The 25,367-nt window shown below is 31.8% G+C and overlaps 1 protein-coding gene across 7 annotated transcripts in view; it reads right to left on the bottom strand.

Moving 5' to 3' along the window:
• Positions 1 to 8,108: 8,108 nt before the first annotated feature.
• The window catches only part of mip40 (Myb-interacting protein 40), a 52,794-nt gene continuing 35,535 nt past the window's right edge, over positions 8,109 to 25,367 (bottom strand). For 4 of the 7 annotated variants that reach the window (XM_076501439.1, XM_076501438.1, XM_076501441.1 and 1 more), the window contains exons 8-11: positions 22,545 to 22,615; positions 19,646 to 19,720; positions 15,350 to 15,519; positions 8,109 to 10,048 (exon numbers count right to left, since the gene is read on the bottom strand). In XM_076501439.1, coding sequence (XP_076357554.1) covers positions 9,996 to 10,048; positions 15,350 to 15,519; positions 19,646 to 19,720; positions 22,545 to 22,615 — 369 coding nt within the window. In that variant the 3' untranslated portion in view covers positions 8,109 to 9,995. The remainder of the gene's footprint in view (positions 10,049 to 15,349; positions 15,520 to 19,645; positions 19,721 to 22,544; positions 22,616 to 25,367) is intronic. The other 3 variants (XM_076501443.1, XM_076501442.1, XM_076501444.1) reach the window with 1 other exon arrangement.

The raw sequence follows: 25,367 nt of genomic DNA, 5'->3' as shown, positions 1-25,367 counted from the left end.
AACATATACGTTACTGTAGATATAGTTGTTTCTGTTTATTCTCGGCAGATGTCTCTCAATGATTTATTTTGGATAAATTATTATATAGTGACAAAGTAAACATAAATATTATTGTGAGCTAAACTCAATTGCAGCAATATGAAAAATGATCCAATAACTTTATTAGCTCTAATTGACTTGTGTATTTATTGTTTAAACTTCATGCAGATTAAATAATAATGTTTAAATAACATCAAATTTACTGTAGTTATCAGCCCAAAGACTTACTGTACAGAGTGGCCCGTAAGTCCCTACCCATACATATGTTATTATGTTATATTCAGTAATACTAATGATGAGTTGAAAGCAGCTATTACCGCGAATTTGGAACAATAACCCCTGCTATGTTGAGAAAAATGTCTCACAGAACGTGGCGTCTCATAATATTATGCAGCGAGAATGAGGGACATGTATACACTGTATACATAAGATATATGGATGGGTAGGGACTTACGGGCCACCCTGTAGTATTTCCACTAAACTGTTCCTCCTGTGGGTCAGGAATCAGTTTAAAACTTTACAACGGTAAAATCTGGGGTCCGATGTCCCACATTAAATACAGCTCAAGCAGCCCATTTTTTAGCTCTATGATTAAACACGCACACACACAATTAAACCATTAAACTAGAATCAACAAATATTCAATTCTAGGAAATGTATTAAAAATAATAAAATGAACTCGGATAGTCAAGAGGAGGCTCTAACACTTGTGTAATGCGAGAAACAAAACTTATTGTACACAAATAAGACAGTTCACAGTTTTATTCTATATTGGCTGGCTTCTAAATTGTTAGAACATTACACTATCATCTCTTTGATGTTTCACTCAACCTCATATTCACAAACTATCTTCTAAGTTACTATAAAAATGACAAAATTTGTTAGAACTTTCTAGGCCTACTTTATTATACTTTTCCATTTTTACATCATTATGACGACCCACAGCTTGCTTCTTCAAGCAAATGGACAAACAATGAAACAATGACTTGGTACCATGAAAATAAGAAAAACCCATATACAGTTACCATTGTTGAATATAAAGTTAGACAAAAGATAGGATTAGTGCAAATGTATAAGTATAAACATCCTTTTAATTAAGACATCAATTTTTTATTTAAAACAAAAACTAAAGAAAAGTCGAATACGAAATTTCAACTAGTTTAAATAAAATGGTAACATAAAAATGTCAATTTAGAAGATATTTTATTTAATAATGTTTCAAGCCTAAGACTTTCATCAGACCACAATCAGTCTTTCGTAAATGACTCTTTAAATATCAAGTAAAGAAGGTCTGAGGCTTGAAATAGTGTTTAATAAATCACATTTTAGATTAATTTCTTTCTAGTGTTACCTTTTTTTCTAACTTATCAATTATTTGAATAAACTATAAATTAAACAGATATTTTCTTCGTTGAAATTCACGTATAGACAAGGGAACAAAATTTATAAAAGGAATAAATAAATAAGGAGTGTCATTTTTACAAAAGGTTTGTGGTCAAAGAAGAATATTATTGCATGCCCCCCTAAAAAAATCAGTTGGATTTTTTAAGTTATGATGTAATTTGCGTTTGCGTAAATCCGAACAGACTAGAAATGTCATACAAGATCTGCCAGTTGACGCTCCATTCTGAGCCAAATAATACTCCTCAAATAACTAATTATTAAGCTGAACAACAATAAAATGCCCTACAGTGACATGACAGTATGTCTGCAGACTTCAACATTATGAACATTATTAAAGGTATTAAGCAGAGAACAGATAGTCCATTGTTAAAAGCTTTGTGCTTACCTACAAACAAACAAACAAACAAACAGTAACAAATGTAATATGATGACATGTCGTACGTTATCCTGGAAAATGTTTAGGTTGTTAATAATGAATAAAAGGTGGAAAAGAATGGCTTGTCCATAGCACCACAAGCTGTGTATTGTTAGATTGACAAGTTATTCCCACATAAAAATATTAATCCTTGCAAGGAAAGTTAGTACAGGATTTTGTGATTGAAAAAAAAAATGCAATAAATTGATTGACTATGAATTAAATATATAAAGATCACATAACTGCTATGCGCAAATTTTGAACGAGCTATACATAAGTTTGGTCGTTTTGACTTTGAAATAAGCAAACAAATGGAAAGTTAATAAAACTATGTTTATTTTTTAATTTTGCGTAAAGCTACACGAGGGCTATCTGCGCTAACTGTCCCTAATTTAGCAGTGTAAGGCTAGAGGGAAGGCAGCTAGTCATCGCTACCCACCACCAACTCTTGGGATACTCTTTTACCAATGAATAGTGGGATTGACTGAAATATTATAATGCCCCCATAGCTGAAAGGGCGAGCATGTTTGGTGTGACGGGGATTCAAACCTGCGACACTAGAATTACGAGTCGAACACCTTAACCACCTGGCCATACCGAGTCAAAAATATTGGTTTGGAGCTTTTAAACATGTAGTAGCTTCTGTACAAGTGTTGTGTAAGTTAGGCTTTAAATTCGAGCAGGAAAGTTTTGTTGAAGTTGATGGCCTTTTAAACAATCTTTTGGAATACTATAATAATCGGGGTCAAAGAATTACATGTTATTTGTTACATTAAATCAATGTTAAGTTAATTAAACTGATGGCAAATCAGTTTCAGCCTAAATTCACAAACGAAGTGAAAAGTGGAACTTATTTTTCCATAATTATTAATTCAACACCAAAGGTGAGTTATATTGATCAACTTAGTTTCATAACGATCCTCAGTGGCACAGAAGTATGTCTACGGATTTCTATTGCTAGTACCGGATTTCGACACCCGTAAGGGGCAAAGCACAATCAACTCTGTGTAGCTTTGTGCTTAATAATAAATAACTACTTTCATAATAAAAGATATTAGGAAAGTGTGTGTGTTTTTCTTACAGCAAAACCACATCGGGCTATCTGCTGTGTCCACCGATGGGAATCGAACCCCTGATTTTAGGGTTATAAAACCGCTGTTCCAGCGGGGAATATTGGGAAAAAGACAGGTAAATATAATTTAGGTAACTAGCCATAACAACCCACCACCAGCTCTTTTACGAACGAGTAGTGGAACTGACCATCAGAATATAATTGCCCCCACAGCTGAAAGGGCGAGCATATTTGTACTTTTCTTTGCTTCTACACAGAGATGAAACGTTCTTCCTGATTGCATGGGAATAATACGTCATCAAAAAAAAGTATGTGACATCAGACGGTTTACAAAAGCAGACGCTACTTATGCTTTTTAAAACAATTTTTGCATCACTAAATAAGCTCTTAAAAATTTGTGAAACTCCACCAACACCAGAATGAAAGCTATCTATATCTTTAATAAAAAGGTTGATGATTATGAAACAAACTTGATGAACTTATATTGTTTCAAAACAATACAAGTAGTAAATGCAGTAAATCTGTCATTACAAACTCAAAGGTGAATATTTTGAAGGGAAAAATGATTAAAATCATTGGAATTATTTTGAATTAAATGAAAATTAAGCAAGTAATCAAGAGACGTGATAGGGTGTCTTACGGCCAAAACAACCAGCTGCAGGACACTGTGTGTTATTAATAGGAGTGATAGTTTAGCAATTTTTCACCTTTTGTGTCTCACACTATGGTAATCCAAATTATCACATATTTTTAGTGGATATTCTCTATCGGACATGTACTTCACCTACCACGTTTCATATCAATCCATTAAGATATAACATTTCCAATCTAGACTGAGCTCCTTCCTTTTTCTATTTCGCACCAAAAATACAGAAACTTTATTTGACACAAACAAGCTTCAATGTTATGAATCTTTTTAAACGTTGATACACTGCTAGATATTTTCAACCAATAATTAGGAGCCTCAGTCGGTGTAAATATAAGCCAAAAGTGCAAAGTTATTCAACACAAACACTCAAATTTCAAGAAAATTTTAACGCACACCTACCCAAAAACTCATGTAATCTATCTGTATAACAATTTTACTACGGTTTCTTCTAAAAGTGGCTAGTTTTTAGTTTTTGTCATTCGGATTAAAGACAGTTGAGGTAGAGCTGCGAAACTATAAGATGAAAAGACGTGCATATATATAATTATTGGTTAAACCATGCAATATAGATTAGCAGTTTCTAATTCAAGTTTTCAGAACAACCATACGGGTGGACAGTTATTATTAATTATTCATTGCTAACTTTTCAGTACAGTTTTATTAGGTTTTATGAAATTATCCTAATTAAAGACCGTTTAGAGTCATGTAATATTAGTTTAAGCAATTAGCATAGATAAAAGTTCTTGATATGGCTGTATCAATTGCATGGAGTTGATGACAAGAAACTGTTAATCTAAATTCCATGGTGTTACTATAAAGTATGCTATTTACACTATTTCAGAGAGAAAAACTACCACCACATATTTTAAAGAAACTGGTTGATTCTGGAAAGTAAACGTCTGTTCCCAACAACAGCGATGCGATCCTGAACCTAATGTTCATTATTGTTGAAAGTCATTTTTTTTCTTTGCACTAAAAATGCGGGAACTTTATTTGATATAAAAACATACTCACTTTTATGGATTATTTCAATTTTGACACATTGTTAGATCTCTTCAGGCAACAATTATAAACCTCATTTAGTGTAAATATAAGCCACATGTACAAAGATTGTATAAAAACACTCAAATTTGACAAACATTTTGGTGCACGCCTATGCAAAAAGTGAGCAATCGGTCTAAGACTTCAACAAAGATTGTTTAAATATTTAATTACATGAGTATCGTCATTTTTATCCTCCAAGTTGCCAATGGATTTCCGAGTGATAGGACTACGCACTGTGTAACTATTGTCCTCGTATACTAGAGGGATTACAGAAGGGTGGTGGAAAGGAATGGTGAGCTTAAGCCATATAACCTTATTCTGGAGCTTTTTACAAGCGAAACTATACTGCAAGGTGTATAGTCGTCAGATAGAGCATGAACAGATGTGACACAATGGATCTGTCAAGGTGATAAGGGGCTTCAACACTTTTGTTTTAATATAAAATACTATATGTAACACTGCTGTTCATACTTGTTTTACAATACTAGTGGTACATACAACTCAACTGATAATAGCTAGATAAGAAAAAACAGGGTAACACTCTCTTAGAATTTCATTTTATGTAGAAAGAATTCTTACCTTATACTAAGACTAAACATTATCCATCCTACATTTAAAGAGTAAACAACTGGTATTTACTTTAGTAACTATAAAAGTTCGTGAATATTTTAGTTAACTAGACTGATTAACGCACAGTGAAAAATACACCTACGCCTCATGGCTATAAGATTGTCTACATAGTTTGCTAGATGAGTCATTTTAATTGTAGTAACAAACAAGTATAAGAAGCAACTGCATTCAGTACAGTTATATCATTGCTACATCGATTACAGAAGAATGAAAATAATCAGCTCTATTCAATACAACGTTACTGTTACAACATTAACTTAAATAGGAAGCTTCTGCATTCAGTAAGATATTATCACTACTGCAACTGTTATACAAATGTAAAAACCAGTATATCGCTGGAACTGTTACACAAGTATGAGAACCAGTGTATTGTTGCAACTGTTAAACAAGTATGAGAAGAATCAATCTATTGAATCCTGATTTTTTTTTTTCCAGATGCAAAATTTGAAAATGACTGCTGACCACTAGATTAACTACTGTTAAATACCTAAAAACTGAAAAAAAGATCAGCTTTTTTTCACAGTACCTTAAATTATAAAATGTTAAAGGTAACAGTACCGTGGAATATCTTTCATTACCACAAATGGTTTGCTCTCAAAACATTCTCTCTTTCACTGCAGGAGAACAGTGAATTTGATAGGTTTTAATCCTATACAGTATAAATAACTAGTTTGATAAAAGGAGATAATTTAACTGTTCTATAGACGATGCACTCGTTTTTAAATATTCATAAAAATCAGATTTATTGATACATCACATTATTTAGCTTTCTACAGAAAATTAACTTTTATCATAATTGTCTAGTTTAAATGGGTTGTGCCATTTATCTGCTTTAAAAATCTACTTATTTTGAACTAGTGTATATTTTATTTAGTAATGTTTTCACATTAAATCCAGTTTCAAAAGATAAGTTTCATTAATATAAAAACTTTTCTAACTTTTGTTAACATTTTAAAGATTTTATAGTAAAGACAATAACATTGTAACTTAAATTTCTTGAAGTGCAATTTATAAAATTAATTAATATTTAAAAGTTACAATTTATTTATTTACTGGTCAACATATAACTACAACTGTGTTTGAACTTGGTATTTGTGGCTCAAATGGTATCTTACATAGTGAAACACCAGCTAAGTAAATAAGTCTGTTTCAAAGGTTTGGAAAAACTACTGATGAGTTATCACTGTTGACTACAGGGAAGATAATCAGTCAGCAGCACTTACCACCTACATTTGCTACTCTTGACTGAGCAATAGAATTCACTGCCAATCTTATAAAGCACCCACAACTGTAAGTGTGAAACATGTTTCCCAATATATTGCATACTTAAGCCTTGTAACTCCTAATCTGTAGCCTGACCCACATAAACTTCATAGTTATGAAGTGATACAAGAAATATTAATCAGCAAGTTACAAAACCTACACACAGAATATACTGAATTTTAAGAAGTACAATTTAAGTCAGGTTTCATGATGTTAAGTGAGGTATTGTAGGCTTCTTCAGTGATGATTTATTGTGGTCACTAGAGGTCAAGCCCTTTCAAAACTTTTACTGAAAGGCATTATACACCCTAAACATCAATTGAAAAGATGTAGTTTGGTTTGTGTTGAATTCTGTGCAAAGCTACATAACAGCTATCTGCACTTGTCATCCCTAATGTAGCAGTGAAAGTCTAGAGTGAATGCAGCTAGTGATCACCACCCACCACAAACTCTTTGAATACTCTTTCATTGACAAATAACAGGTTTGACAGTCACATTATATACCACCATGGCTGAAAGAGTAAGCTCGTTTGGTGGTATGGGTATTTGAATCCACAATCCTCATATTTCAAGTTAAGCACTCTTAACCACCTGGTGATGCTGAGCCCCAAAAGAGATGTAAACAAACAAAATACAGTGGAACCCCTCTAAAGCAGCCACCTTTGGAACTGAGACAAACTGGCCTGATTAAAGGGGTTTCACTGTACATAATTAGGGATTATGTAAACAAAAAAAGGGACTGTGATTGAATAACTGCTTTCAAGGGGGGACCGAATCTGAGGGGTGGCTGCTTAGAAGGGTTCCACTGTACTTTTAAAAATTACAACAGTTATAAGCATACATTTTAATGAGGTAAACATTCAAACAGTATTATAAAACAAGATGTACACAAATGAAATACTTTTAACCAAAGACTACAACAGTTGTGAGCATACACTTTAAATGAGGTAAACATTCAAACAGTATTATAAAACAAGATGTACACAAATGAAATACTTTTAACCAAAGACTACAACAGTTGTGAGCATACACTTTAAATGAGGTAAACATTCAAACAGTATTATAAAATGGAGCAATAAACTAATTGTACTAAACTTGCTGGTGTGGTGATTTTACTGTTATTATTTGTTGTTCTTGATCTGTTTGCATGGTACATATTTATAAATGAGCTTGTAATATATAACTACTGACACACACTTTGTACAGTCTGAGGTAAAGGATGACATTTATCCAAAAACTGTTTGGAATAAATCTGGCAGAAGCCCAAACATTCTGGTGATCATTTGGACTACAGCACAATTATTGTGTGTAGAAACTTTTACTTTGATACTTTTTAATCTTCTGGAACCTTAAAAGGTGCAATGACCAACTTATTCTAAATTTTAACTCTGCATTTAAAACTTAAGTTTTCACAACTAACTGTTCTATGACTGGACTCTGATCTCATGTGACACAACTCCAAATACAGAGAAGGGGTATAATTTTAGTAATGTTTAGTTCAGAGCCATTATCTACATTTCAAGTGTGCACAGACATTAATAAAACTTATGAAGGATATGACTCAGGCCCTGAATGACACAGTTGCAGGAAAATGCTTTCAACACTTTATTTCATATCACTAACAATTATTATCTTACACTTCTTCATTCCTGAAAAACTTGCATGTCAGTGGACTTCCAAGTTACCCTGTACATAGTTACAAATAAGACATTTTTGGTAATGTTTTAACTGGAAAATATTTCTTTACTACTACTTTAATTGCTCACAGATTTTAAATCTCTTTAAATACAGTTAATAAAATTACATTCTTCAAAGATTATAAATATTCAATCTCAGAATTTCTATAGTTTTATAATATTTTTATAATCAGCAACAGAAAGCACTAAAAATGTCTTCTACAGTATAAACTGGTACAACAGAATGTGGCTTGGATAATCTTAACTTTATAATAATAACTGCTGTAATAAAATTAATTTATGAGAAATTTCAGATCTATCTGACATTACTTATAAACATACAAGTTACAAAATACTGTGTTTTTTTCTTAACTACATATCCTGATTACGCAGAACTCACAATGAAACATTTATTTTAGAACTTTGTATTAATAAACAAAAGAAATTCAGCATAAAAAAATTTTTAATGAAAAAATACAAGAGAAAAGGCACAATTAATATGGATGATTTTTGTTTTCAATGACAGTTAAAAATTCTTTTGATATATGTGTAAGAGATGAACCAGAAAACAAAGAAAAAGTTTGTTTTTTTGTTGTTAAGAGCAAAGCTACACAATGTACCACCTGGCATTTTCAATGAAATAATATAAAGTACCCAACTGCAAGTTTTAATCAACTCCTGAAGAAACTTAGGCCTTTCTTTGTGATATTCATTTTTCCAGTTAATACTGATGATGTTTTACAGCATAAAAACATCGTTAACCATACTTCCAAGGTTGGGGATCAAAGTATGTATTTCCCAGCATGTACAAAGTGACATTCAACATGATATTAGAAGTCTGAAATCAAAGTTATAAATTTTTTATGTAATCCTATTTTGTTGATTTCTTAACAGCTCGGAAATACTAAAAAGAAAGTTTAGATGTGCATTTAAGAAATTGTATAAGTATTCATATGCACAGTGCAAATTGTACAATGGACAAAAGTATTATTCTTCTCAACATGAACATCATCTTGCACCTTGACTTGTCTGAGTCAGACTGATTTTGTTATTTCATATGCATCCTTAAGTAAAAACACTTCAGTAATACATACAATCTTCTGTGTACCGCAGACTTGTACTGATTACCAACAGTTTGTACATTTTGTTTGTTCATTTGTTACACAATGTGCTATGTGTAACTGTGCCCACCATGGGTTATCTAAACCTGGTTTTTAGGGCTATAATTCTTTAAACATATAATTGAGCCAGTGGGGATGAAGGGTGGCATTTTGTGAAGACACACTTTGTAAACTTGGAATTACAGTCAACATTACTTCTCCAACAAAGGGTCCGTCCAATGGACTGTTTTTTTTTGTTTTTTTTTAAAGTTTACCACAAAGTTAGAAAATGGGCTTTCTCTGGTCTTCCCACTACATGTATCAAAATCCAATTTCTTGCATTTTAAGTTTGCAGACATACTGCTGTGCCACTGGGGAGCCCAATGAACTTACTCAACATACACTCAATGAAGCATGAGTAACATGTCACTGGATATAAATTAGTTACTACAAGTTTTCTGCTGATGTACATACATATAAACTGTGCATATGTCTGGAGATGTTTGTGAATGAGTAATACATATAAATGAAGAAAACAGTACCATATGCAAATGTGTTTTGTGGGCATGTATTAGACTGAAAGCTTTGAACTCTCAGGCCTTTCAAACTGTTTAATGCTTTTCTTAATACTATAGTTCAAATACCTTTTGTAAGATCAGAAATTATAATAAAACACTTATTATATAAAAACATGTTTAAGTGGTTATGACAGTATCCCACTGTTCGTGGAGAACTCCATCCTCCTTCCCCAGTGATCTGCAAAAGAACAATAAATATTAACTTAGAAATTTAAGAGGATAATAGCTCTGGTATGTATATCACACTTCAAATGGATATTTTAAGGTCTAAATCAGCTATTGTACATCAGGTCATGTTCTACATTACCAGAGAGAAATTATCTATCACATTTCAATCTAATCTACACAGTCTGAAAATCAACCATTGCACTTCTTTATAGTAATACAGAATGTGATTGTATATAAGATCATGTTCCATATCAAAAAAATGTTCTAAACTATAAGAATTAGCTACTGCATCATATATTAATGTGTGTTTTATACTTTTACAAAACTAGTCATCACATCATGTATCAAAGCAAGTTAAAAACTCTCAGAACCAAAATTACATCACATGCAAATACACTAAAGTTAAGGGAAGTTGTATTATTGTTATATATATAAATACACATAGTGTACTGTCATATGGAAAGTTATTTGCACTTTATAAAAATGATGCTCCAGACCCTTGGAAATACATCTTCCATCACTGACTATGCACAAGCTGATGGTCATGACTGATTACTATTGCTTGATACTAGAATTTTTTTTATTGTAAAAACCTTCTGCAAGGAACTGTGAAATCCAACTAAGGCCACACACCATGAAAAGTTTAAGCAAGCAAATCGAATGTATTGAAGTTCGTGATGTATGACCAGGTGATTTCAGAGGTAGTGTCACAAAATAATAAAAAAACACAAACATAATTTCATCCTTCAATTATGGTTTACAGAAATGCTACAGTGAACTTAGACATTTGTCTGACTTGAAGTAGCCATACCTTCTGCATATCCTGATGACATAAGTGCAGGACTTTCATCATGTAAAACTGATTCCAACATATTCTTCCAGTATTCAATAATACTTAGAATTCTCCTTTATTTTGTACTTTAAGCTGATATTTCTCATCATCTGAGAAACCTTAACCAACTATTATGATAGAGAAAAATTATTTTTTACATCTTTTAATACAACATTTGCAGCAAATTTTTTATTACAATAACTCACATCTTGCCTTTATTCTACATTGGGAAAAAAACTCCTATTTCTCAAATATAAGACATTTTTTTACAATGTTTCTCCAGACCACGTTTTTCTCACCAATGTGTATCAAAAGTAACTTTTGCTCTTATAGCTAGTACCTTTTTTAACAAGTGCATGTTTTTTCTGGATCAACCTACAGTCATGTGAAAAAGTTAGGACACCCTATAAAAGCCTGTGTATTTTTGTAACATTTTTGGATATATAGATATTTAATCTCAATTTTAACAATACTGAGAGATTATAGGAATATAACTAAACAATTAAAACTGAAGAAAATACGTTTCAAGATCTTCTGTAAATGTAATTCTACAAAAATGCATATTCTATCTGAGAAAAAAGTTGGGACACCTCCACATTTATTCCCACTTAAAATGGCTCAACTTACACACAGGTGTATCACACCAGGTACACATGATTAGAAGATCGTTACTCAGCATTTTGAATGAGGCTTGCTCTATTTAAACCTCAGACATTTAGTTTGGTGTGCTCCTGACTGTTGAAGTGAGAGTGAGCACCATGGTGAGAGCAAAAGAGCTGTCTGAGGCCTTCAGAAAGAAAATTGTAGCAGCTTATGAGTTTGGCACTGTTCGGAAAATAGTCAACAAGTGGAGGGCTTTCAAAACAACTGCCAACATGCCCAGGTCTGGTCGTCCAAGCAAGTTCACCCTGAGAGCAGACCACAAGATGCTAAAAGAGGTCTCCAAACACCCTAATATGTCATCAAGGGATCTACAGCAGGCTCTGGCTACTGTTGATGTGAAAGTGCATGCCTCTACAATCAGAAAGAGACTGCACAAGTTTAACTTGCATGGGAGGTGTGCAAGGAGGAAACCTTTGCTCTCTAAGAGAAACATCAAGACCAGACAGAAGTTTGCTAGAAAGAATGTAGACAAAGACCAGGACTTCTGGAATAATGTTCTTTGGGCAGATGAGTCCAAAATTGAATTATTCAGACACCAGAACAGAGGACATGTTTGGCGTAAACCAAATACAGTATTCCAGGAAAAGAACCTCATACCAACTGTGAAGCATGGAGGTGGAAGTGTCATGGTTTGGGGCTGCTTTGCTGCAGCAGGACCTGGGCAGCTCACAATCATAGAATCCACCATGAATTCTACTGTGTATCAGAGGGTGCTTAATGAACATGCGAGTCCACCTGTAAGAAAATTAAAGCTGAAGTGGAACTGGACCCTGCAACACGACAATGACCCAAAACATACCAGTAAATCCACCAAGGACTGGCTGAAAACTAAGAAATGGAGAGTCCTGGAATGGTCGAGTCAAAGCCCAGATCTTAATCCCATAGAGATGCTGTGGGGTGACTTGAAATAGGCTGTACCTTCAAGAAACCCCTCAAACATCTCACAGCTGAAAGAATTCTGCATTGAGGAGTGAGGCAAACTTTCTTTAGACCGATGTCAGAGACTGGTAGATGGCTACAAGAAGCATCTCACTGCAGTTATTTCAGCCAAAGGGGTAACACTAGCTTTTAGGGGGTAGGGTGTCCTAACTTTTTCCTCAGTTAGAATATGCATTTTTGTAGAATTACATTTACAGAAGATCTTGAAAAGTCTTTTCTTCAGTTTTAATTGTTTAGTTATATTCCTATAATATCTCAGTATTGTTAAAATTGAGATTAAATATCTATATATCCAAAAATGTTACAAAAATACACAGGCTTTCATAGGGTGTCCTAACTTTTTCACATGACTTTATGCAATGTTTTAGCAATCACTTTCTATGTGGGTTCATGGCTTGCCAGCAATGAAACTTTGGCAGAAATAGTGGAAGTCTTTCTTGCATCAGATATATTTTAGGTGTTGTTTTACATCATTGTATAGGTATATTTATTACATTTGTTAATTTAGGTTATAGATAGGTGCCTCAAGATTGGTATGCTTTGATTATTACACCACTGCTATTTAACTACATGGGCCTTCTTTCTTTGAAAAGGGTGGAACATCTTTTATTAATTCTTTTGCCCTGGGTATCCTATTTTACTACACATGGAAGAAAGTGTTAGCATCTTACATTCAATATTTTGCAAACTACTTTTTGTTTATGATATACTAAAAAGTATAGAATAAAATCTTAGTTAATAATCCATATTTTAATAGTATACAAGTTTTAAGTTCTTATTTCTACAAGGAAATATTCTAAAAAATGCTCAATTTCCCATAGCATGACATGACATTTTCTCTAAGAACCTTATCTTCTCTATTTTCTCCATCACCCCTTGAAAGGGTGAGAAATTAAATATAAATTATTCACTACAGAATCTTCACTGCTCACACAAATCATACTTTTATAGCCTTCATTTTTTTTTCCCCTAGTGGTTATCAGGTCAGTCAAACTGACTGATCTTGTTTGAGTTAGGGAAGAGCAAATAACAGATAAAATGTAGTTTTATTGAAAAAAGTTGTATATGTATTTAGGAGGTTTTACACAAAGGAAATTTGAGATGAGAAAAAGAATTTTTATTCTTGATTTGAAAACTACATACATTTTTTGTATGTGCAAAATTTGTAATGATGATTACGAGACTGCCATATTTTATGAAGATATACACATTATATCGAAAGTTATAAGTATCAAATCTATACACACTTTAAATTCATACAAATTAATCATGTGGTTAGTCAAATTGAACAAGCCTAGTTGAAAAAGTTAACTATAAGGCTATCCATGGCATAAGTGTAGTGCTTGGTTTGATTGTGTTAGAGAGAAAACATTGTATGCCCTGTTGTGTCCACTACCAAAAACTGAACACTAGATTTTAGTGTGTAAGAGTCTACAGATTTGCAGCTGTCCCACCAGGAGACCAATACATTGTTAATTGGTTGAAAATTTACCATGACACAGCCATGTAGGTGTTGAAATGCCTCAAATGTTTAGTTTAATTTAGTAAATAATATGGCCTAGAGGGATCAAAATGCCCTTTAATGTTGTGTTATAGCTTGCATAAGAAACAATTCACTACTGTTTTAACAAATGGAAAATGTTTTTACAAAGTCCAACTAATCTAAAACATATTAATAAAGATTTGATTATTTCGTGAAGAACTCTTCAACTAGTGGCAAATGGACCATATCTATCCCTTGTGTGAAAACAACTAAGTGGCCTGACAACTGCCAGCAAAAAATTGAGAGAGAAGATTGTAAATCGATTTGTTAGTTAAACTACAAATGTGGATTTCTTTGAACCTCATTTATATAATGAACTTATGGTAACAAACAGTTATGAGTTTTCCAAAGATGTGCTTCAACTATGTTTTGATGAACCTGTCTATGATGCTATTTTAGACATTGAGTCTTTATATATAAATTTACCATTAAAGGAAATAAAGTAGTAATTTAATTCTTCAAAATTATGATGATGTTAGGGGCATAACAAAAATTGTTTTCATTAACCCTCCCTTTCGCTATGGTTCACGGATCAAAGGTCATGTCGTTTGTTGACTTGCATTCAAAATTTTATTGAACAGTGGCGGTGCCAAGGGAGGGCTTGAGGGGGGCTATAATTTTGAGCAAATTAGGAACTCAAACTACTAATATTGACAAGCTAGAATATAAAATAAGAACCTCACATCTTCCTGTTTTGCTGAGGTATGACATATGCACTGAATCAAACATAATGGCCCCATTCAACTCTTTACATTTTTTGAAACAGTCCATTATATACTCTTACTATAGTATATATGTGAATAACCAATTAAAGGTGAATTTTCAACAAATTTAATAATTGCCTTAGAAACTGTACTTTGGTTAGGTATAATTCCTGTGTGGTTGCCATATTTTTAAACACTTTAGTTTTTGAGTAAAAAATGAAACAAAATATGCGGGTCCTCGAACTTAAGTTCTTCTTGGTCCTTCGGCTGTTTCCGTGACGTTTTACAACTATTACATAATAGTTGCCAAACACGCTCTGTTGCATACCGACCATTGTATTCCTTTCAGTGCTGACGTTTTATACAAGTCTATCGATGCTTTTTTCGGATTACATACTTTGTGACTATTTTTTGTCTTGATATTGCTACTTTGTTTGTTTTATGATAACATGATTTACTGCATTGCTTATGGTTGTAAAAACAGTTTGGCATCAAGCAAAAGCTTCTTTTCGTTTCCGTGCAAGGAGAAGGAACCGGCAAGGTGGCGACAGTGGGTGCTGATGGTCAATAGGAAGAACTGGTCTCTTTCACACCATGCAAAGCTTTGTCAAGATCACTTTGAACACTCACGTTTTGTGTCGGATCCCTTTGTTTTGGATTCCGTGGGTTTCAAGCCAGGCAGGTAAAGACTGAAAAAACCATCGGCAGTAGACAGGATCGTCCCCACCATCTTTCCTTGTGTAGAGCTGAGGACTGATCTCAGCCTGCAGCATACGGGTTCCACCCCTGTGAAGCCATCCCTTGCCATCACGAAAAGAACAAACTTAAAGGTATGTGTGCAGTATAAAGCAATACACAACTAGTATAATATAATAATTTAAAAAGTACAAATTTTTGAAGAATGTAACTAGACATACACATTTCACATTCATGAACATGTTTTACATTTGTGGCACCTGAAAGTCAGTGAAACCTTGATTTCCTAGTCTAGACAGTGGACAAATCTATCCCAAATACAGTATATTCCAAGTTTAAAAGCTGGTAGATCATTCTGCAGATGATTTTGTATCATTTTTGAAGAATTCCATTTTTCAAATTTACCATTTCAAGATAAGTTAACTATTCAGACTGCTACATCTAGTTTGATTTTATAGACAGAATTATAACGTATAATTGAAATTCATTTTGTTACGAGTCATAAATACCTAGTATAATGATTGTGGAAGGGCCGAGTATTAGTTACCATAGTCGGCAAAGTATAAACAAATAAAACCCAATCTGTGATGCTAATAATTTATAAACACCAGACAGGTTTCGAGGTGCTTAAAATTGCACGTGAAATAATACAGACCATACTTGTTGTCATGACTTAAGCTTACTATTCTTCCACTGGAGGTATGAACAACTCGCAATCGGCCTGGGCGCTATCAGTATCACTCACAGTTCCGCTACTCTCGCTTGTGGAACTGTCCTAATCACTAGAACTTGTCAGATCTGTGTCAAAAGTAACTGTTCTAGGTTCGTTCAGAGTAGGTTCGAATTGATATGGCGCTACTCGACACTGTTCAGAACACAAAGTCAAAACAGACTCTGCCTCTGTTTCTCCGTATGCACTGGCCATGTTTATTTACATTCAACGTGCTGGTGGTTTGTTTGGCAACCATTACGTTACAGTACATTTCCTAGCGGCAAACGTAAAAACTAAAACATTCAGATTGCCACTTGGAAAGGGCTCTTTCTGCACCAAGTTCTATGTTTCATTTATTAGCACACAGTTTTTATAAAAAATGTGAACCTGCAAAATTAATCAGTATGAGTAGTTCTTTTGACTGCAATGTTTTCTTTTTTTTCTGTAAAATTCACCTTTAACAGCTTAGAATGACTACAGATTGGTTTTTCTCGAAAGGTTACCATGTTCATTCAATCCAGATTTTCCAGGAGGTAGATTGTGTCTTTAGTCTGCTTGAAGTTTCATATGTTTTGAAATCTAAATACATCTTAGTTACTAAGCTTAATAAAGTATAATAGAATTCTATTGTATCAGTGTAGTTATTTATTATTATTTTTTTGTTATTCAACTGTATATACAAAGGTTGTAGTGAGAAGATATAATTTTCTATATTATTCCTTCATTTATTGTTCTACATTTTAAGAAAAATAAGTTTAACAGTTTATTTCTAAATAGTAATAATCTATATACATATATATAATTTATAATAATTGAAATGTAACTACATATTACAAAAAACTAGACCACTAAAACACAGGCATGACAAGGAAGACTAAAATTAGTTTTATATTATTTGATAAGTGACCTAAGTGCATGTGCACTGGGTCAATGCAAGTTATGTAATATTAGGTAGGCATGCCTGAAAGATCAATGTGATAAAAAATAATAAATCATATGTAAATAAATAGTATTATGAGACTTAAACTACATAGGCTAAACATTTGTATTTTCATGTTATAATATAGTCATGAAAAGATAGTTGGTCAGGTGATAAATCCCACATAGTTAGAATACAGAAAATAACAAAATATATAGTTTTACTGAAAACAAACATTTGAAATGTATTTAGTAAGTTTTGGTGATTACACAAATAATATTTGAGATGAAGAATAGTTTTTAATCATGATATGAAATCATTTTGCACTTAAACTAGTAACAAAAAAAGAGTATTTTCACAAACAAATCTTTAGTAAAAATATTTCATTGAAAAATGTACACAAAGTACTTGCAATCTTTACTAAAAGTCTACTAAATGTGATGATATATATGCTGTATCAAAAGTTATAGTGCAAATACTTAACATGTGCAAATGTGTAGATGAACTTGTGTATATTATATCGAGCCCATAGCGAAAAGGCTAAGGTATTAGTATTTGTCACTTAAGAGTCCAATTACACTATGTAACAAACTTTTTACTTTTTCTTGTTCCTGGGCAGAAAGTGTTATTTCCCAATTGCTTAAGCCTAAAGTAAATGGAAAAGACCTATTTTTCTCTTCAAACTTTGCTTTTGTGACCTGGGTAATGAAATTTTCAAATTTACCTATTTTCCACAACATTCCATGTAGATTCAGTGCTGAGTAGCTGATAGAGAATTTTCTCGAGTGCACAAGAATTCTCAAGACCTTTCTAGAATGTTGTAGAACTTACCAGAATTTTCAAGAACCTTTTAGAATTTTCTAGAACTTTCCATAGTAATATATATATACAGGGGCTCACCACTCACCACTTCAGTTTAGTTCTAGGTGCCTCAGTAAACACAAAGACCTATCTGATTTTATCAGAGATGGCATCAAGAAGCTGCAAGCATTCTGCTATGTATGTGGCCAATTTATCAAGACAAGAGCAAAAAGTACTCTGTGACAGCAACTGCTTAAATGTGTGAAGCCTACAAGGCATATTTCAGCATGCCTGTCGGGGATCAAGTCAAACCCTGGGCACCTCATTTTACCTGTGAGCACTGTAAAAAAACTCTAGAAGGTAAGACAGACAATTTTTGCTTGCTTGAATAGTAAAATGTTATATTATACAAATTTTAGACCTTCTAAAATTTGAATATCTTTTGGTGCACCTCAAAGAGGAATGTGAGGAACATGAAATATGATAAATATTGCTGTGAGGTTATCGGGGATTTCAAAATGGTGGTATTCCTGATGGGACTCCAAGGAGGAAATAGGTTAATTTCTAAATTCTATTATCCAGGTCACAAAAGCAAAATATGATGGGAATAATGGCCATTTTCTGTACTTTTATAACATAAGTAATTAAGAAATAACACATACTATCCAGGCACAAAATGTGCATTACGTAGTGTTATTTTATGGTTATCATTATGAACATAATGGTGTCTTTGGGTCCAAGAATTTCACAAACTTTAGATAATTTGTTTTTTAGTTATTACAAAAAAGATGGTTAGAAAATTGTCCTGAACAGTTTAAACCTTTATACTGCAGGAAAAAATTAAAATGTTCATAATTTCAAAATTATTTGAAAAGTCAACATAATAATATTAAATTTACAACAGAAGAACAAACTGTTAATGCTTTATATTTTTTAGATACAAATATAGTTAATTTAGGAAGAAGTTTTAAAACTAAGTGTTACCATAAACCAAGGTTTACTGGAAAAAAAATTATTTTGAGTTTTTTTTTACATTTTGAACTTATGAAGAATTTAATCTATAATTCATTAAGCCTATAACATTGTTCCTTTTCTGGATTCCATTAGTATGAAATATTAACTTTTTTTTAAATACTAAAAATAGTTTTTATGTGTAGTCAATTGATAGTATTATTAAGAATTATTTAAAAGCATGTACCTTTCTAAGATCATTAAGCATGTAGAAACTAAAGAAATAGTTTAGTGTATTCAACCTTCTAGTGGCAAACATGCAACAGAACTATAAAACATTAAGGCAATTTTGAATAATAAAAGTATCCATAAATTAAGTTGATAATTGTCTTAAATATGACATGATGTATATATATTTAAATTTAAATACTGGATCCCTAAAAGGTACTGCTCTTATGTCATCTACAAATTTACATGTTCAAGGTGTAACCACAGCTATGTGGACTCTACAATTTATCTAAACTTAAGAAGTAAAGAGCATGAACTAAATACAGTATATAATTAATTAGCTATTCTTCTTCACTGTTTGCAAGATTGTGACACTAGAATTACTGCCAATGATTTCAGAATCTAGGAAAATGTGGCAAATGAAAAGATGCTCTGCACCAAAGAAAGTTTCTGGATACAAAAGGTACATCCCAAGACGAATTCAAGCCCTCGTGAAATTAACCATTACAGATAAGCTCACATTCTCTATAGTACAATGTAACTGTTAGTGCATAGTCCTCAAATACCATATATGATGAAATCAAGGTATCCTGGGGACAATTGTAATGTTTTTCATTACCTTTCAAACATAGCCTTCAGGGTATCTCCACTTTCTCTGTAACGTTCTTCATTTTTCATCCCTGTTTCTCTCCATCTGTTAAATGTAAACACTGATGAATGCTTATCATTTACTGAAATACATATGTTTAAGAGATTTGACTAGCTTCATGCTTGTACCCTTCCTAAAATACATTTTATTGAATAATTCTAAAGAGTTCAAAATGACTTATATAAAAACATTTTAAAATTAAAATGATTTGTCTTACAATTAGCAAGATTGTTTACTTCTACACAAGGGATTGAATTTTGTTCTAAAACAGAAAAAAGATGATAAAGATATGTCTAGTAGATAAATGTATGCCAAGATACTTTTTCTGAAACTTAAGCAAATGTTTTTTGACATTTTAGAAACTACTAGAAATTGTTGGAAGAAGCAATTATTTTTAAATATAAAGAAAAAAATTAACATCATTGTTACATATCATTATCAAATTCAATTTATTTACACATCATTACAAGTACAAATCTTTATAAAATACTTCTCTTAAAATTAACATTATTGTTACATTTCATTATAAACCATGTTGGGCTAAACAAGAATAGAGCTAGTTAGCATTCCTGTCAAGTGAAGTGAATCTATGTATTAACATAAAATTAATTTACTCATCTTGGACCATCAATAAAATATTCAGTTCCAGACCAGATAAAAGACTGAACATTGTATGCTAGTCTGTAAAATGTTTGTATATAAATAATTATTTGTAATACCTGTTATTATAAATTGTATTTTTTTAAATATTAAACTATATTTGTGTTAAAAAAGAAAACAGTGTATATGAATCTTGTTGGTAAATATCATACATTTGATAAATACATATTTACATTAACTTCTAAATTAAAATTAAAATTTCCAGCTTTTTAAAATCTGAATATATAGTGTATATAACATAAGAAATCAGAGATTTGTCTACAATAAACTATAATACATAACATAGTAAATTGTTCTGAACTTAATATCTCCAAATATTTACAAATGCTCCAAATTAAAAAAATATCATTTGAAGTTATGGTAGAACACTCTGTAAATCTGATTACATTCTACAGCTTCCTATAAAATATTTTTTCTTTTCATACAATATTTACAATGCTAAGAAAAACCAGTGTAAGAAAAAAATTCATGTTGGATTTCTAACAAATAGATTAATAATGTGTTCCTAAATTATGGAATTTCAATAATGAATAGAGGTGGAAAATGTTTGCTTTGTTTTTCTTTAGAATGTAGAAGGTGTAGATAAAAATTGATTCAGTTGTTTAAGTTAGTCAGAGTGACAATGAAAAGTCTGTTTTGTTAGTGAAATACAAAAAAAACAACTTATAAATGAAAATTTCATTTGATTTGGCAATATTATTTCTTGATTAAAATTATAACTTTGTTATGATTTACCAGATGATATTCATTAGAACTCAAACGATTCCATTGAAACATGAAGTTAGTAAAAAGAACCAGAAAGGAAAAGTTAACTTTATAAATTATCACAAAAATTGTAAAACAACTACATGACAGGTGAAAAATATTGTAACATAAAATTAAATTTAAAACAACTTGAAAAAATGACCTGGATGGACCAACAACTTAAAAAAACACACCCTCAAAGCCAGCCCTTATCATTCAAAATATTCCATGAGATACCCTTAAATTTACTGTATTCACCACAACTGAAGGCAACACATTCCAAAAGACAAACATGCTGCAAGAAGATAAAATTCTCATGGCTGAGAGATAATCCTTCCTGAGAGATAATGTTAAATATAAACATTAATCCTTTAGTTATGGATAGGTGAGAATGCATGTTGCAAAGTTTTACAGAGTTAAAGTTAAACATTTAATTGAACTATGTTAATATCACTGTGTGTCAATAAACATGGCATCAAAACATATTCAAGAAATAGTTTTAACTTCATATTTTTGGAAAAATATATTTAAATAACTTTTTAAACTCTCTTTGTATATGAATTGTGACATCTGTTTGTTGCAACTTGAACATACTCTATTTTTTTCTACTTTTCTCTTTGTGCTGAATTTAATGCAAGTTAGTCATTAAAGTACTCATATTACCATTGCATTGTCTAATTTTTATCACCTTTAATTTTCTTTGTTTATGAAGATATAAACTAGGAAGGCAGACCCACTTGCCAAGCCAACCTATCAGTTTGTCTTTCACAAATTGCTTATAATTACTTTGGAAATTTGCAATTACATCAGTTATACTAACAGAAAGACAAAGTTTTAATTTACTGAATGACATATAATGCTATGTTATTCTCATTACAAGTGTTTAGTTATTTTACATACAGACTGAAAGTGATTATTGCTAAATTCTGATTGAGTAGATAAGGGAATTATTTTAAGGCACTCATGTCTTAGTTACAAAGGTAGTTTTTAACTGGAATAGTTACAGGACATTATTTGCTTTGTGCATGAACTTTAGCTATTTAGTATAAAAAAATTGCAGAAGTTTTCTATCACAATTTTCAGTAAAGTTATAAAGAAACAAATGGTAATTTATATTCATTTCTTCTTTTCCTTATGGTGATTAACTGAGTTTGTATAGAAAATCAGAGATAAATTATTAAGTTTTACTGAAGAAACAAAGTTTAACATTGAGTTGGCAAGTCTTAGAAGTTATGCAAATGAAACTTGAAAACTACTGAATACCTACTCTATATATTCGACAACAAATCTTTAATATGAAACACTTAGTTAAAATTGCTGATTACTAAAAGCTTGCCAAATTTTTTGAACATAAACATATCACATCAAAAATTATAGTATGGATATTTTCACGGTTACCTGGTCAGTCAAAATGATCAAGTCCATGTGTAAAGAGTTAATAAAAAAATAAAGTTTCACTTCTCACCTCTGTCTAATAGTTCTCCACCTGGCCATATGCATTCCCATTAAACATTCTTTAGATGGTGCTGTATCATCCTATAACAAAAGCAAACAGAACATGTATTTTTAGGCTATTAAAGCTGAAACTAATGATTATGCATCAATATTTTTAAAATTAGAATGTAATTAAACATTACCACTTAAGATGGATGGTCAGAAATATTTCAATAATCTGTCATTCTTTATGTTTTCTTCCATTTCAATTACCTCACCTTGTGAACTTTCGTTCTGGAACATTTGTACAAGTTGGAATAGTTCTCCCAATTACCAACCTATGTGTAAACGATTAGTTGAACATCTATCCAACCAAGTGGTGTTGCTTGGAAATAGTTGTTTTCGTAAGTACTTATGACACTTACCATTTACAGGTTCCTTGTGAATGTGGACTCCAATACTTTAGAAAATACTGACAAAATTCAGGAACACAACAGATATACAAGATTCTGTAATACCATTCTATCTACAACATCTATTGTGTCAAAGAAGGCAATCAAACACTATAATGGAATAACAATAAAATAACAGATTAAAACTAAATAGGGGAAAAAAATAAAGAAAGCTACTGTATTCAACTGAATAACAGATCCAACTAGCTTAACACAAATAGTTAGCAAAGTCTGGCTACCTTTCTTTAAACTCAACTAGCTAGTTGATCCATATTCCAAGGAAGAGGAGTAGGCAGCACTTTTCTCCAGCATTTAAAATAAGAATACCCAGGATCAAATCCAAACTTCTACCACCACATACCATTCTTCTCAGTATTACACTAATTTAGGTCTTCAGATACAATAATGTCATTTTAATGATGGGTAGCTACAATTCTAACTTTGAAGAGTTATCCTTTTCATGCAGGAAGAATTGTTTTAATGCAAAACTAAATAATGGACTTTCTGTTCTGTGTCCACAATGGGGAACTGAACCCTGAATGTTAGCATTGGAAGACTTGAAACTTAAAGATGGCTGACACCAGGGTTGCAGGAAGAAAAACACAGTCAAGTTTAAGTAATGGAAAATCTTTTAATACCTTTTAAGTCTCACTAATAGCCAAAAGCCTTTGAGGGAAATGTTGAACCTAACCATACATCAAACATGAAGCAACCAAATCAGACATACTAGGTACATGAGCAGGATGAAATATCCTTAAAAGTCACAAGTGCCACAAGCAGTGGAGACTTACAAGACATCAAAAAAGAAAAGCAACAGCAAGAAATGTATCTTATTAGACAATTTCAAAATGTACCAATAATTCCACAAATTAAAGAAGCAAAACTGCAGTCAAAGTATTATCCAGTACAAAATTAACCAGAGTAAACTCTCATGAAAAGCAAGAAATTATAAATGAGAAGATTCTATTAGGTTGAGGAATAATTCGTGAGCATTTTTAAATAATTTCATTCAAGCATTACATGCAAGACTATACAATACTTCAATGCATGAACACATTACACCCAAAACATTTATTATGATACTTTATTTCATGTAATACCTAGGTATATAGTATGCATTGTTTTAAATGAAATTGCAAGAAATTAAATGCGAAAAGCAGATGGTGTCGAAAATGCTCAATTTTGTCCACTTGACATTCCATTTAATGAGCTGAAAATGAAAGCAAAAATTAAAGACATATGAAAATCAAACACACCATCTATTAGAGCAAAAAATTATCTACCAAATGACATGAAATATTTTGTGAAAGCGTTTCATTTATGAATATATTTTTTTAACTTGATAAAACGCTCACAAATTATTCCTCAACCCAATAATAGAAATTCATGACAGAAGGAGATATCTATCTATCCAAATATAAAATAAATAAATAAAAAAATAATCAAAATGTCTTTTACTTTAACTGACATAAATAGTGGGTAGAAAAACAGTAGAAAAGGGCTATCTATGCCTGCTGTAAGTTACAAGAAAAACTCTGCAGCATTTAGCAGAGAACTGAACTGACAGTAGCCAACTATGACTTGAGACAAAGACATTGAAATTCATACTTAAAGAAGGATGTCCAAGATTATTGTAAATGTGTATGCTAAAAAAAGAAAGTTTCTGAGTAGTACAAGATAAAGAAAAGTAGTCTATTTCTTAACAACTGCATTTTCAGCTTATTTTTTACCTGTTTTTGTTGAGCAAGACATATCACAAGATAGTCTCTACTCTCAGAAATAGAAATCAGTCAGTAGAAGAGACAATGGAAGTTTTAATGAAGAAATATATATATATATAACATTATTAAAACAGACATATAAAAACTTCATATCAAAGTGGGGACTGGTTGGTTATTGCACAGTAAAGGTGCTCATGCTTGTATAAAAGAAGGATACAAACATCCCTACAGTAGGTATAATTTGGTAAATTAAAGCTGGCATTAATGTTTCAGGTACTACAGGGTTACACTGAATTAAGTTATTGCATGTGAAACTGATAAACATAATCAAGTTGCAAACAGCATCAACATATTTTCTATTTCACTGTGAATGCAATAAAAAGAAATTTAAAATAACTCAATATCAAATGGATTACAGTTCTAAATTACATATACACAAAAATTATGATAGCTCTCTCAGACTAAGTTTTACTACATATTTAAAAAAAATACTTTGTAATTATCTTTAATAAAGAGAAATTTGTTTACGTTTCCTAGAGACATGGATGATCTCCTATCATTAACCATAAAACCAGTGCTGGAAAACATGGTCTCAAAGGGTACTGAAGATGTATTCCAACACAAAATTTGCCTAGGAACATCTGAAAACACTGAATTGCTACATTTCTTCCAGTAGAGCAA

This window comes from Tachypleus tridentatus, chromosome 5, assembly GCF_004210375.1.
Source record: "Tachypleus tridentatus isolate NWPU-2018 chromosome 5, ASM421037v1, whole genome shotgun sequence".
Classification (NCBI taxonomy): Eukaryota; Metazoa; Arthropoda; class Merostomata; order Xiphosura; family Limulidae; genus Tachypleus; species Tachypleus tridentatus.
Note: the sequence above shows the minus strand (reverse complement) of the source record. Positions and strands in the feature narration are given on the sequence as shown.